This window comes from Falco peregrinus, chromosome 4 (genome assembly GCF_023634155.1).
Source record: "Falco peregrinus isolate bFalPer1 chromosome 4, bFalPer1.pri, whole genome shotgun sequence".
NCBI lineage: Eukaryota > Metazoa > Chordata > Aves > Falconiformes > Falconidae > Falco > Falco peregrinus.
The window spans coordinates 33,267,299-33,280,959 of record NC_073724.1 but is presented as its reverse complement, the minus strand read 5'-3'; the positions used below and the strand labels follow the sequence as shown (position 1 = coordinate 33,280,959).

The 13,661-nt window shown below is 38.6% G+C and overlaps 1 protein-coding gene across 2 annotated transcripts in view; it reads right to left on the bottom strand.

The window, feature by feature from the left end:
• Nucleotides 1–13,661, bottom strand: part of PDK3 (pyruvate dehydrogenase kinase 3) — a 56,345-nt gene that overhangs the window by 19,732 nt on the left and 22,952 nt on the right. The window contains exon 3 of one of the 2 annotated variants that reach the window (XM_055801200.1): nucleotides 6,339–6,410. The exons of the other annotated variant lie outside the window; for it this stretch is intronic. Within the exon in view, the coding sequence (XP_055657175.1) occupies nucleotides 6,339–6,410 (72 nt within the window). The remainder of the gene's footprint in view (nucleotides 1–6,338; nucleotides 6,411–13,661) is intronic. 2 annotated transcript variants of the gene reach the window in all.

The window sequence follows — 13,661 nt, the reverse complement described above, 5'->3', positions numbered from 1 at the left end:
ATACTTAAAATCACTTCTCCCATTCTACACTGCCAATTCCAAAGGAACGTAGGATTAATTCTTAATAGTTTTTTCATCATCCTCAGTCTAACCAGTTTTTGCCTGTGTGTTAACATTGTTAGAATAGTTCAATAGTCTTTCAACGCTATTTTGTTGCATAGAAAAGGAGAAGTTTTAACTGCTTAATTCCCCAATCTAAATACTCTAACAGTACAGAATGACTGTTCTCTTACTGGTCTTGCTGACTGGACATCTTAAAATATACTTTAAAAGTTTGGAGACTTTTTATGTTTATGAAGTCTTGATTCTGGGTCATCTGTAACCACTGAGATATGTTAGTTTTTGAGACAAGACCAGTGCCTGGCTGTACTCATGTTGCTTCTTTGGCTCAGAGCAGGAAGACACTAGCTAAAAACAGAGCCGAGAAGCAACACTTACATCTGAAAAACAACTGACAACGCTCTCCACTAACTGCTTTTTGCTGACAGCTTCACCATTTGTTTTTTTAATACCTTCGCTACCCACAATATATACAATATGGTGCCTACGTGCTCCACAAGGGCAAACTGTTCACCAACATCCCACTACCTAAGTGCTTCAATGCACAGAGCGTACTTAAGGGCAAACAAAGAACTAGAAGGTTTATCTGCTACAGACCAGCAAATCATAGCTGAAGCTGCGCGCAAATACACATAAAGGCATTCTTCATTGTTCCAGAGACACAACAAGCCTCCCCTTCTATCTTCAAAGATAAAACTGAGTTCACTCAGGTGTTTCCATCAAGCAGATGCTTCTAAAGGACCAAACACATGAAGTACATAGGCACATTTCAAAGCAGCAGGGGCAGAAATCAAAACACCTTTCCTTGATCTTATTACTCATTCCTTACCACCACCACCCCCCACACACACACACCCCTGAAAGACACAAAGCTTTTACTGTTCTCAGACTGTGGGAGACCATACCAAGGAATTTTTTTAATGCCCATGGGATTAGCTGGATTGGGAGGGGAATACTCCAGAATAGCTCTGAAAATTTCATTTAGCAATGACTGTTTTTTCAAAATTCAGCATATCATCTTCAAAACCACAATGAACAAATAATGCAGTTGGTTTGACAGATGAGAATTATTAACATGAAGCTATTTTAGTCAGGTGAGCTTCAGTGGCTTCTGTATAACAAAAACAATATTTAAGGCATTACCATTGCTACTAAATAAATTAAGTCTATAGGCTTCTGCAAAGACAACTAATGAATGTCACAACACAAGGTATAATTTAACTCCCTAATAATTGTATATATTATTCGAGTTTGATCTATCATCACAGTGCAAGAAAAGAAGTCGTAAGAAAGCCAATATAAAGATAAAGGGAATTTTTGCTATGACTTATTGATAGTATTATCTGAAAGAAGACAGACAAGAAAGTGTCAAGTAGACTGCAGAAAAAAATCCTTTTAAATGCAACAGACATTCAGTGTGGTTTTTTGATTGGCTGCTCTTTGTAAAAGCAGCACTAGCAGGTAGCCGAGAGTCACCAGACAAGACAGATACCAGTTCGCACTCTGAAAGATTTCTCTACTAGAAAGTGTAGCTACTTTTGAAGTGCAAAGTAACTGAAGCAGCATTTCACATTACTTGAAAGTAACTAAAGGGCACCTTCTTAATCAAATCTACTCCAATATTTATTTTAAATTGCTAACAGAATCATTATTTTAATCTTAGTGCTGCAGAAAAAGTTACTTCTTGTTTACTAAGTTTCTTGTGTGTGTTATCTCTAGACACACTGGCAGCCTACTACTTGTTGCTCAGTTCCAGGACACTCCCACACACACCCTCCCACAAGAGTGCCATGAAGAAAAAAATCGGCAAAGAAACTCACAGGTACAGGGGGGTGGCATAATTCTTCTTTGAAAGTACATGTGAGCAGCACGTTTTATAAACCCATCAATTTTTGAAAAACAACTTCTGCCTCTGTGTTTATCCAGATGCATACTGACATCACGGGAAATTTCCAACACTTCTGCCAGCTTACACCCTGTACTAAGTATGGACACCTTATCTTAACGCTCTGCAATCACACTGTTTGACAGAACTGTAGAAAGACTTCCCCCTGACCACTCTGCAGCTTGAAGGGAGAGATTTGTGTTATCAAAAATGCAAAAGTAACCCGATCTTTTGCCATATGCACATACTACTGACAGTATCAGTAACATGGCACTGTTGTACTATGTTCTCATAAGGTCTGCTGACCAACAGGATGTAATAAAAAAACCTGAAAAACCTCTGAACCACTTCACCACAGAAACGTTGAGACCAAAAAGAAATCCCTTTAAAGGGATTTTGTCCCACATTCATAAAAAGGTAATACGAACATACATCTGTCCTCAAATTCATACACTAAGAGCAGAGAATAAGTCGGGCTGCTGAAAAACACCAGCTGTAGTTTAGTCTCTGCACTGAACTCCTAACCACTCACCCTCCCTGTTCTGTTGGCACTGCTGCCTGTTACCATAGGCCATGTGGTGTAACAGTTTGGGGATCACAGGGCTGAAAGTGTCCTACTTTTCTACTAGATCAATTTCCCACTTCGCTTCACTGCATGGCTTCATGAACAGTTGTGCCAGTACATGGAAAACATCTATAATCCTGCAAGACTGATACATTAAATGGTTTCCTCGGAAAGCAAGCCCGAATTCCAAGAATACCAGAGCAGTTTCCCCAGACAAGCACAGATATAACACAAATAGTCAGGGGACAGTTTTATGTTCAACTGATAAAGTTATTCCATCATTTTGGACAACAAATTGAAGAACTACTGCCAACAATGATATAGCACATCTGTGGATAACAAACCTCTTTAAAAAAACATTTTGGCTCCCCTTCTCTCTTGTGCTACTGTTACCTTGATTAGCCATAACAGAAACTGAAGTCTTTCTCAGCTGACAGTAAGACCACCAAAGCACTCATTCAATTATGCAAAACCAACTGCTCACTAAGTCTTCATGTTTTTTGAGTGCTTGAGGTGGCCACCCCATTCAGCTCCAAACAAAAGTTGCTGGGTTGGTACTGGGACAGAAGTATGTCCATCCAGGCTAGTCTCACGTTTTGTGATACTAATGAAGCTAAAGGAAGAAGAGATGGGAGACATCATGAAACAGTTAAGTCATCTGATACCATACAGGGCATTAACAAGGATGGGCACTACAGACAACCAAAAGACACAAGACTGAGTCTTTTGTAATATGAAGTATATAATCTGTAATACTAGTATGCAATATGCACTCTTCTACTGTGTGCTCAATGTGGGAACGAGACAGCTGAGCAGAAGAGTTGAAGCAAGTTCCACGCACCTCTTCATATGCTACTGTATGCAAGATACTCAAAGAGATACACTACAGATGCTGGCAGGACAAGAAATGCTCTAGTTGAAAGGACCAGGCATACCTTAAAGAGTGAACTTCCAATGTCCTCTATACAAACCGATCTGGTTGAAGCAAAGTACTATTCTTATTCATGCATCCCTAACGACACCACCCACACAGTCCCAGACAATGGCTCAAATTCTGTATTAAACGATACATGCAATTACAAAAGAATAGAAGTGTTATGTAAACATAAATGAACTCAAACATGGGGGTTTTCCCACTGAAAAGTAGTTCACTAACTACTACAGTTCACAGTATTTCTCCTCTGACTGTAACGCATAAAGGTAGGATAGGGCTAGACAGCAGCAACATGGAATACTGGTACAGGAGTTGAGAAATTTGTTAGATTTATCTGTGGGCTATTACAAGATAAATATGAACACAGCTAAGAGTATTTTTGAAAGACACAGCTTGCAAAGAATATTAAGAAAATAGCTAATTACAGCTCAATACCCAGTTAAATGCCATAGCCTTCAGAAAGTTAGAAATAGATGACATGCAAAGAGCAGGAAAGCAAGTCTGACTTTCTAATATTAGATAGCCCATCCAATACTGTCAAGAATAATAAATTTGTTCTTTAATCGGGTAACATCTCTTTAGTCTCTTCTCACAGGCCAACTCAGTAAAAAAGATGACTTTTACTATCGAAGTCCCTAGCTGGACTTCACCCCAGTAGGTAGCAAAAATTCTCAAAATCCTTATCACTGTATTATGTGTAATTAAGTACATATAATCGCAAGATTTCAAAGATTTTAACAGTTATACTGAATGAGTAAATATTTGGTTCATCATCAAGTATCTGGTGTAGCATACCAATATAAAGCATCTCAGTATTTCCAGTTGCCGTGAAACAGTATCAAGAACATGTGTTTATCCATATGGCAGAATCAGGTAATTCATCTGATAATTACAAACAGACTCTAAAAACAGGTCTCCAAGAAAACCATTCATCAACCTTTCAAAAAACGTTCATATTATGATCCACCTTGAACCTCTGAAGTCCATAAAAAAGCTGAAATTCAGTTACCTAAGCAGAGAATATCCAAGATGGTACCAGAAGCTACATAACCACCTTGCCTCCACCTGCAGATCCAGTTACACTTGCCAGGCTCACTTAGATGTATAGGACAGTTTATGCCATCTCAAAAGGCAACAGACACCTAAGTTTCGGTAACTTAATCCCACCCAAAATGTTCTTCTAAGGCAAGCAGTAGGAAAACTCACTGCTGAACCGGTCAAACACAAATCCTTGTCCCATCAGCAAACAGGCTGTAAATACAGAATCACAAAATGTAACAGCTAGAGGTAGTCAAAAAGTTCATCTACTTTATCCACTGCAGAATAAGCATGCCTAAAGCATCACTAAAAGCCATCTATTCTTCAAAGCTTTTATGATGGGAAGCTGTAAAGCCTTCTGAAATTGTCTTTTTCAGTCTGTTCTCACTAATATTAGAATTTAATTTTTGCCCTGCGTGCAATCTCAACTTTAGTAACAATCAAGTCATTTTTTATTCTTTCACTTCTTCACATCATCCTTTATTACAAGGAACTTTTTTTTGGCACACTGACTTCCAGCGTCTCCCACTAGAATCTTCTTGCCAGTCTAAACAAATGCCTTCAACATTATTCAGAGGTGAAACTATCCAAGTCTTTAATTCTTGTTGCTTTCACATCAATGCCGCCCACATGTGTTTTAATTTCTTAATAGGTAGTACCCAGAACTGAAGACAGTATTCCAGCTTAGGACTCATACTGAGAAAATAGTTACTCTCCCCTTGTTCAACAGCACTACAATTCACTCAGTCTGTAATCCTTACGGCTTCCTTCAACAGTTCTGCCACACAGAGAATTTGGTACTCACGCACTTGAGTTTCTCCTGTATGTGTTGCTTGATACTTAAAAACCAAATATCTCAGATAACACGCCCACAACCAAAAGAGTGTAACATCTAAAATGCATTACCTAATAAAACCCTTACATTAACTGGTGTGTTAGGTTAAGTATCTGAAACTAACTGCAGACAAAACACGATGTTTGCACAGCACAGGCCACATCTTGAACAAGTAAGAGTATTTGTTGGGCTGCAAGATGTTTTATGGAACACCTCCTACAAAGGTCTCCTTGATCAGACAAGATTTGCAGAGCTTAAAAAGAAATTAGAGTTTAAAAGCTACCCTAAGAAAACTAATAAATGCAACAAAAAACCTGCAAGAAGTAATCTCCTGAAACAAAGCTGACTGCTATACAGTACAGGGTAACCACAGACCTCAGAGTGGGGGTGGGGAACAGTTTGGTTTGTTTTTAAGTCTGATGCATACATTGCACCTGTTGTTCTCTCATGGGGGGGAAGGGGTACTACTTTATGCATACAAATTTCAAGGAAACATTCTAATGACAATATGATTTGGTGGATGATGAAAATCGGGTACGTTTTCCTTTCTTCTCAAAATGTAAGTAATATTCAATTAGGTAGATGAACACCAATAACTGAAGTCCATTAAAAAAGCCTTTAGGTAAAAAAAATGACTGACACATTGAATGTTTTTAAACTGAAAAAATTCAAAGAATGCATTAATATACATTACACATCAGAGTACTAAGCTCAATGTATATACTAAAATGACATTTTAGCCATAAGTATTTAATACGCAAGTATATTCTCACATGCATGTTGTCTTAATACAGCCTTGGAAGAAGTATTTCATGACATTTCATAAACTATCATACTATATATGTGCAAAAATATATTGTTAAGATGCACTCCGATTCCTGTATTTTGCTCCAGATTACAGCTCTGGCCTTTGATGAACAAATTCTACCTTAAAAATAAGGTCACTGTTACCCTATAGTACAAACACACTTCTCTGAGACAGGTTATTTTCAAATGAACTGTCAGAAGAAAAATTACTCACTCATCGAGAACATGAGGATCCTCAGGACTTTTATTTTCATATTCTAAAAGCTCAAGGAAACTCTGCATGTACCTGAAATAAGCAAAAATTATGGAGTTAAAATACTTAAACCTAAATTACTTTTGAGGATTTTTTTTAAGATTAAGACTACAACCTTATTTTAAACAGAAGCATAGTACACAGATCTCTGCAAAGACTAAAATCAAGTGAGACACTGCAACGAAGGGAAAGAAAGCAACTACAATGTATGACATTGTGTTAAAAAGTATTATTTACAACCTTGCAGCCCACAGTTCAGGAAAACTGCTATATAAATCAAGCTGAAGTTAACAGGAACAAACCCCCTCCTCCTGTAGGTCTGTAATTTCAGGTAACTTAGTTCATTCCTAGATCTTGATTTCCTGGTCATCCACTTTGTACTGATGTCAGTTTGCTCCCACATTCGTCAGAGAGCAATCCAACCTTCCTTCCAAAATAAAGCTCCAGGGAACACTGCCCAAGAGCCACAATAACAAGGCTGCACCAAGCTGGTCCTACCACAGTACTCCAGAAGGGTACTCCCCTTCACACACTCCCACATCTCCTCACACTGTACCTCAGGCCACATGACAACCTTCGGTTCCATAAACACACCACTCTTGCACAACACAGCTCTCTCTAGTTCAGACATTTGGTAACGTGAGAGAGTAACTCAGGCTTAGAGCCACAGAGGTACCACACAGGACACACAGAAGATGTAAGGCGAAGCAGCACTCAGCAAGAGCGCAGCCAGCCTGCTCTGTAGGAAACTAGCCCAACACCAGCACAAATGCCACTACCGCACGTCACTGGGCCTGAGGACCAAGTAGTATCCCCCACAGCAGGTACATTTAGCAGTATAGACATAGCTTTACAGATTACAGAATTGTAATTCTTGAAGTAAATCACACAAAGTCTCACTCACACACACATAAAAGGTAGGGTTTGAATGTCACCAAAACGATCTGTCATTCTCCTCCCTTCTGGGCTCCCTTCACTCCTGGTTAAGCACTGCCATTTACACTATGATAAAATCAATGCTAATCAGATGTCTGTCAACAGCTACAACTCCCTGCAATGGTGAAAAAAAAACAACCAACCAACCTTTTTGGTACATGAAAGCAACTAATTGAAAGGCCTAACCAGCTAAAGCCAGCACAGGAGAGAAAAGATAACCAGAAAGCCTACCTAAGGAAAAAGCAAACCGAATACCCTGCCTCTCCCTCTGCAGTAGCAGCAATCCATTAGGTCAGCTCAACAGAACTGTCCATGCATAAGCTCAGTGCCTACGAGACTGAAGCTTGGGCAACTCCACATAACAACAAAAACTCTTTGGTAGCAGTTCTGTGTTAAGATCAGCTTAAGCAGGCTATTAAACTTCACCCTACATCTTCCAACTACAGCAAAACTTCAGACAGCACTGCTGTCTGCATGACTCCCTCCAGAACCACATGCTGCTACTCCACCCCCCATTTCAATTGCAGCCATCACAGGTCACTGTGACATTTCTCCAGGGAGACTGACATTTTCAACATGGTTAGCACAGTAACACTAGCTTCTGTCTCTCTGTATGTTTTTGCCCTCCTGCAGCCCTCAGGAATGACTACAGAAATCCCCCAAATGTTTGCCAGTTCCAAGTTTGGGAAGTAGCTGATGTCTCCAGTACTACTTATTTTAAAACACATTCTTTTACACTGCTAAGAGACAGTAGTAGTTTAGAACAACCATCACACCATGCTTCCAAGAATCCAAGAAATAGCCTATGGTCACTTCAGGAACAGGCAGTAACTTAAGGAGCCACAGTTCACTATCCACTGAAGATGAGTTCCTGAAAAGTGCAACATCTAACAGTTAAGATACTGAAGCAGTTCTAACCATGCAGGGACAGTACACACAACATGGAGGATAGCAAGGCAGACAAAGAATCATCAGGACCGTCAGCTGGAGCAGGAACGAAGTTTCTAAAAGAGCAAATGAAAAGTAATCTCCTTTGAGGATGTGTCCTTGCACACAGTCCCCTTTTATTAATTCTCACTGGAAAAAGCTGCCTTATTCTCTGAACAGAATCATTTAAGCTGAAAAAGATCTCTTGAAATCATCTAGTCCAACCTCCTCCCTGCTCAAGCTGGGTCAGCTAGAGCAGGCTGTCCAGGACCGTGTCCATTTGGGTTTTGAACATCTCTACAAATGGATATTCCACAGCCTCTCTGGGCAACCTTCTTGTGGTGTTTGATCACTCTCACTGTAAAGAAGTTTTTTCTTACATTCAGATAGAATTTCATGTGCTTTAATTTGTATTCATTGCCTTTTGTCCTGTCACTGAGCACTGCTAAAAAGTCTGGCTCCCTCACATTCATTCTCTCCCATCAGACATTTATACACACTGTTAATATCTGCTCCCTGCCAGCCAAGCCTTCTCTTCTTCAGATTGAGCAGTCCAGACAGCTTGCTGGATATCTCTATGGAGATATTCAGCACACTCAAACACTTCCCATATGAAAGATGCTTCAATAAACCTGTGTCATGAAACAAGTGACAGCTTCTCTTGTGGCAGTCAGAGGAAGTTAACAGGAAGCTGCTCACACCTATCTCTCATCATATAATATTACGAAAGTCCTGTTTCTGAAGATCCAGGACAACCACCACACTTGAGAAGCAACACAGCAGGTGCTTTTTACTACAGACCTCCTACCAAAAATCTCTTAACATTAGCAGTTCCGTGCTGATGCTGAGTATAAAACTGCAATGAGTATTTCTGGTACTGAAGGTAGTCAATGCCTGATTTTTGTGCTGTGCAGATTTCATTGGTTGCCTACCATGACTGGTATGCTGTACTGAGATTTGTACTCTGTTAGTTTATTGGGACATTAATCCTAAGACTGCGACCCCTAGAATCAAACATCACAAACTCCTGTGTTGAAGGATCAGCACTTTACCACTCAAGTATCAGGCAGGGGCAAGCCAAGTGTTTCACTCATCTAATGCTGGAATAAATTGTGCAGAAAACTGTCTCAGTCAGAAAAAGACTAAAGCAGCTCTCAACCAGAAAAAAACTGCCAAACCTTCAGCACGACCAGCAGGTGGAAAAACTTCTGAGGCCATTATGCTGCAGGTTTAATATAGCACCAATGAGGAAGAGAGATTTTCTGAAACAAAGGACAGTTACACAAACTAAATGCTCTAAGGAAATTTACAGAAGTAATTTATCTTGATTTGTGGTGATGAAGAAACTACAGAAACAGGTAATGCTTTTCTTTTAGTTACCAACAATATTTAGATGTCTCCTCCTGATTCTAAAATAAATTGACATCAGAAGCCAAGTTCATTAGCACAAACATTGTACCCAGCAAGTTAGAGGGACCAGCTCAGAGAAACAATTAACTTCAAATCTAAGTCACTGAAATTTCTTCCATCACTTTTTCTATTTTTTCCAATCCCTTTGACTAAATGAAGCTAGAAAAAAGTAACCTTATATCAAACAAATCTAACCCACTGTCCAATGCCTACTACCACTGTACATCACCCAACTTGGGATGTTGTAATACCCTGTATATTATCCCAAGTCTCTAAATAAAAGCTCAGAGCCATAAATGCTGTTACGTCTTTTTCTTTTACCCAGTTGTGATTTCCAGGTTTTACACAAAATTCATTCCCCCCCCACTCCCTCCTGAACAGCTCAAAATTAAAGAAAATAAGTAAAAATTTGTTTAAAAGAGAATTTGTAACTCTGTTTAGCTGTAATAAAAAATTCACAACATTGCCTTAACCACCACCATTACAATCTGCCTAACGGTGACCAGTTAGCAATGCAGTTCACTCCTGTAATAGCTAGTGTGTGCAGAAAAGGTCATTCTCCTTTCACACAGTTCATCAGTTTCCTTGACTTTTCCTCTGAACTGTGGGTGGATATGGATATCCACCATAGATATGGAAAAATGAAGGTAGTAACTACAGGATTTATCAAGCACTGAAAAGCAAGACAATTCACACACAATTACCAGCCAGCTAGAATAAAGGAGAGAAGTACCAGAATAATGGATGACTTGCTATATTATTAATAAATGAATACAACTATACAGGACACAAATCTACAAATGAAACTCCAGCACAGATGATGAAGAGAATGTCAGTTATAATTTGCTATCTTCAATGACTCATCAAAAGCAGAAGTCAAAGCCTATGCCCTTCAAATCTGCTGCCTTTTAATTTTTTATCACAATACACTACAATTTATTGGGCAAGCTCTTTGGTTTCAAGCTCTCTTTAGCCATGTTCCTTTGTTAATTACTGCCAGGTAGATTGAATTCTTTTAGTCTGCCAAATGTAGTAATTCTAGAATGGCACATTTGATACAAAAAAAACCACTGTAAGTGCACATAATGTCAACTCCGGTTTTTTTTAACTCATGCAATATACCTTTGCTTTTTCCCTATGTGTATTTCAGTAAGATTTTCCTTTAGAATCTAACACCAAAGCACTGAAAGGATAAACCTATCTCCATGGTAGCACAATCTTGTTAGCATAGTCTGAACATAAAAAAAGAGAGGAAAAACCCATTATTAATCCCCAAACTGTACTGACTTCTCTAATGGGTCTTTCCAAGGAGATAAATGGAAATGTATGGCCTTTTCTAGAGAGAAGTACTAAAGAAAATACAGAGATTTGGTCAGGATTAATTAAAATGTGAATTTTACACATGACTGAGTGGCATATTGTGCAAACTTCACACTCACAGATATTTTTCAAGCTCTGACCTTAACCATTATAAGGTTTTATTGTAACTATTTTCCCTCATGCATCACATTAGTTACGATAACCTTTATTATGCAGTTCTGCCACATGTTCAATACCCTACCTGCAAGTGTACCTTAGCTAGAGAGTGCCCTCTCAAAGCTGACCTAAAAAAAGGTCCACTTCCTTGGAACTAGGAAGTTACCCATTACTTATACCCATTAATTAATTAATAATAAACAGCGCTGGTTGTGGATCTGTCTGTTATTTGGAATCACTGCAGTTCACATCCAGAACATACTGTGTTATTATTTTGAGTCCCTTCATTCCTTCCCTTGCTACTCCATGCAAAACATACACAAACTAAGTTACCAGCTTGGGACTGGGACAGAACCAATGTTTTACATTCACACAGACTGAAATTCAAAACTTATTTTTTTTTGTTCATAGTTCATTCTCTGGGTAATGCCAGCTTTATTCAGAAAACTGTAGTTAAGTAGCAAAAAAACCCCACGAACAAACCCAAAACAAAACAAACACACAAAAAAACCCTGTAGCTAAGTAGCCAGGACAGCTGGCTTGCCCATCTTCACTGCTACACACATCCGGCTAAGTAACCCACAAAGGAAGGAGGAAAAAAAAATAATGCACCTTTCCTGAGAGCAATCAAACATAAGATCTGTTAGGCAGCACAGTGCAGTCCAGGAGCACGGTACAGGAAGCAAAGTGCCTACAGCATGACCATGAAGATGGATTAGAGAACCATGAGGAGAACAAGGATTGTCTGCAGCAGGGAGCATATTCTCAGAAGTAACAAGATGAAGTTGCTTCCCAAGGGACCTACAAGGGACTAAGAAAAATCATGCAATCCAGAATGTCACTGCCTGGCTGGATAGAGGATTGATGGGAAAGGATCCATGCCATACAGCCTGGGGTTACTTTTTTTTCTTATCCACCACACCTAAGTTCCATCTATTTATAGAGCCACTGTGTACCCTAATTTAAAAGTTTAATCAAACCTACTTTAAAGATAAGGAGCTTTTTGCATTTTTTGGCATTAAGAAATAGACTAGGAATTCAAATTTTAAAGCTCTAGCTAATTTGGAGTCTCACCAAATACACATAAAAACAGGCTTTTAGTGCACAGTGGTAGTGTTATATAAAACATAAATACGCTGGCAACTACATAAATTACCAAATAAACAGATCAAAGGTGAATAATGCATTAAACTACGTCTTTGCTCACTTTTGGCAAATTAACATCAGATTTTTTTTTGCATAATAACAAATTGTCAAGCTTCTTCAACCTATGGCATAGTAAGAATAAAGGATCATGAAATCTGATCTGATACTTCAGGTAAGATTTTTTTCAAACAAGCGCGTCAGAGGTTTCCTCATTTTACAGGTTCACAAAACAACTGAACAGCTAAGTTTGTATTTATTCTACTGCATAAAAGTAATAAATCTCTCTCTAGATATGTCTAAACTAGGTTAGGACATTACAAATATGCTTCAAAACCTGCTAGCAGCATAGCTGCATAACACTCAAGATCATTCACGCTGAAGTTAAACTCTTTTATTTTGGCCTTTTTAGAAGCTGATACAGTGAATTTTGCCCAAGGCTCATCACCAGTATATCACTAAGACTTATAATCTACATGTAAATGTTTTTTTAAAAAGGAATTTAAAACCTCTAAACAGAAAAATAAGAAATAAACTCTTCAAAGTCCACATCCATAATCGTGAAAACAACATGCTACAGTTACTTTTGTTACTTCTGACACAGGATCACAAAAACATTCTTTCATAAACTCAGGAAGATAATCCTTTCCACAAAAGCTGTTAGTTTACCGAGGATCAAAATTAAAAGAACACTACTACAAACAATTTCAAACTTCCACCTCTGGGCTGGCTGCCCACTTGAACAACTTCATCATGTTAAAGTCTGGTATTTTGGCCCATTTTAACAGAAAACCATCAGTCTACAGCTGTGATAGTGCAAATCACATTATCATATAAAATATACAATTTGGACAGGTAATGACAACAGTCATTATATACTAATACACTCAAGACTTTTTTTTTTTTTAATTAGTAGTAGCTACTGTAGCCGTAAGAGTCATCCCATGAGTCCTCAAACCTCTGAGCAAAAATTCTGAAGGGGGCATCCACTCTTAACACCCCATTCAGTTCCTTTTCCAGAAGTGATCCAAATGTTGCTCAATTCTGTATTAGCAGGGCAGAAGCATATGCCACAGAACATACACTGGGAGTAGAAGAATTACACTGCAGAGTCACCACAGAAAAATTACTTCATTTTCTTCATCCATATATTTGTCCATATTTCACTAAAGACAGCTTCACGAGTCATGCAGATTAGAAAAGCCTAGAATGCCTGTATATTATCCACTCTTTCCTATTTGGCATAACAGCTTCCGATAACATCACACAGATAATACACGCCTTCAAACCTCACAAGCTGCCACTTAATCACAAAGTGATTGTTACTCTGGTTCCATAGCACTTACATTTATTTGAAGCACTTAATCACCATGTTTGAAGTGGTCATCAAGA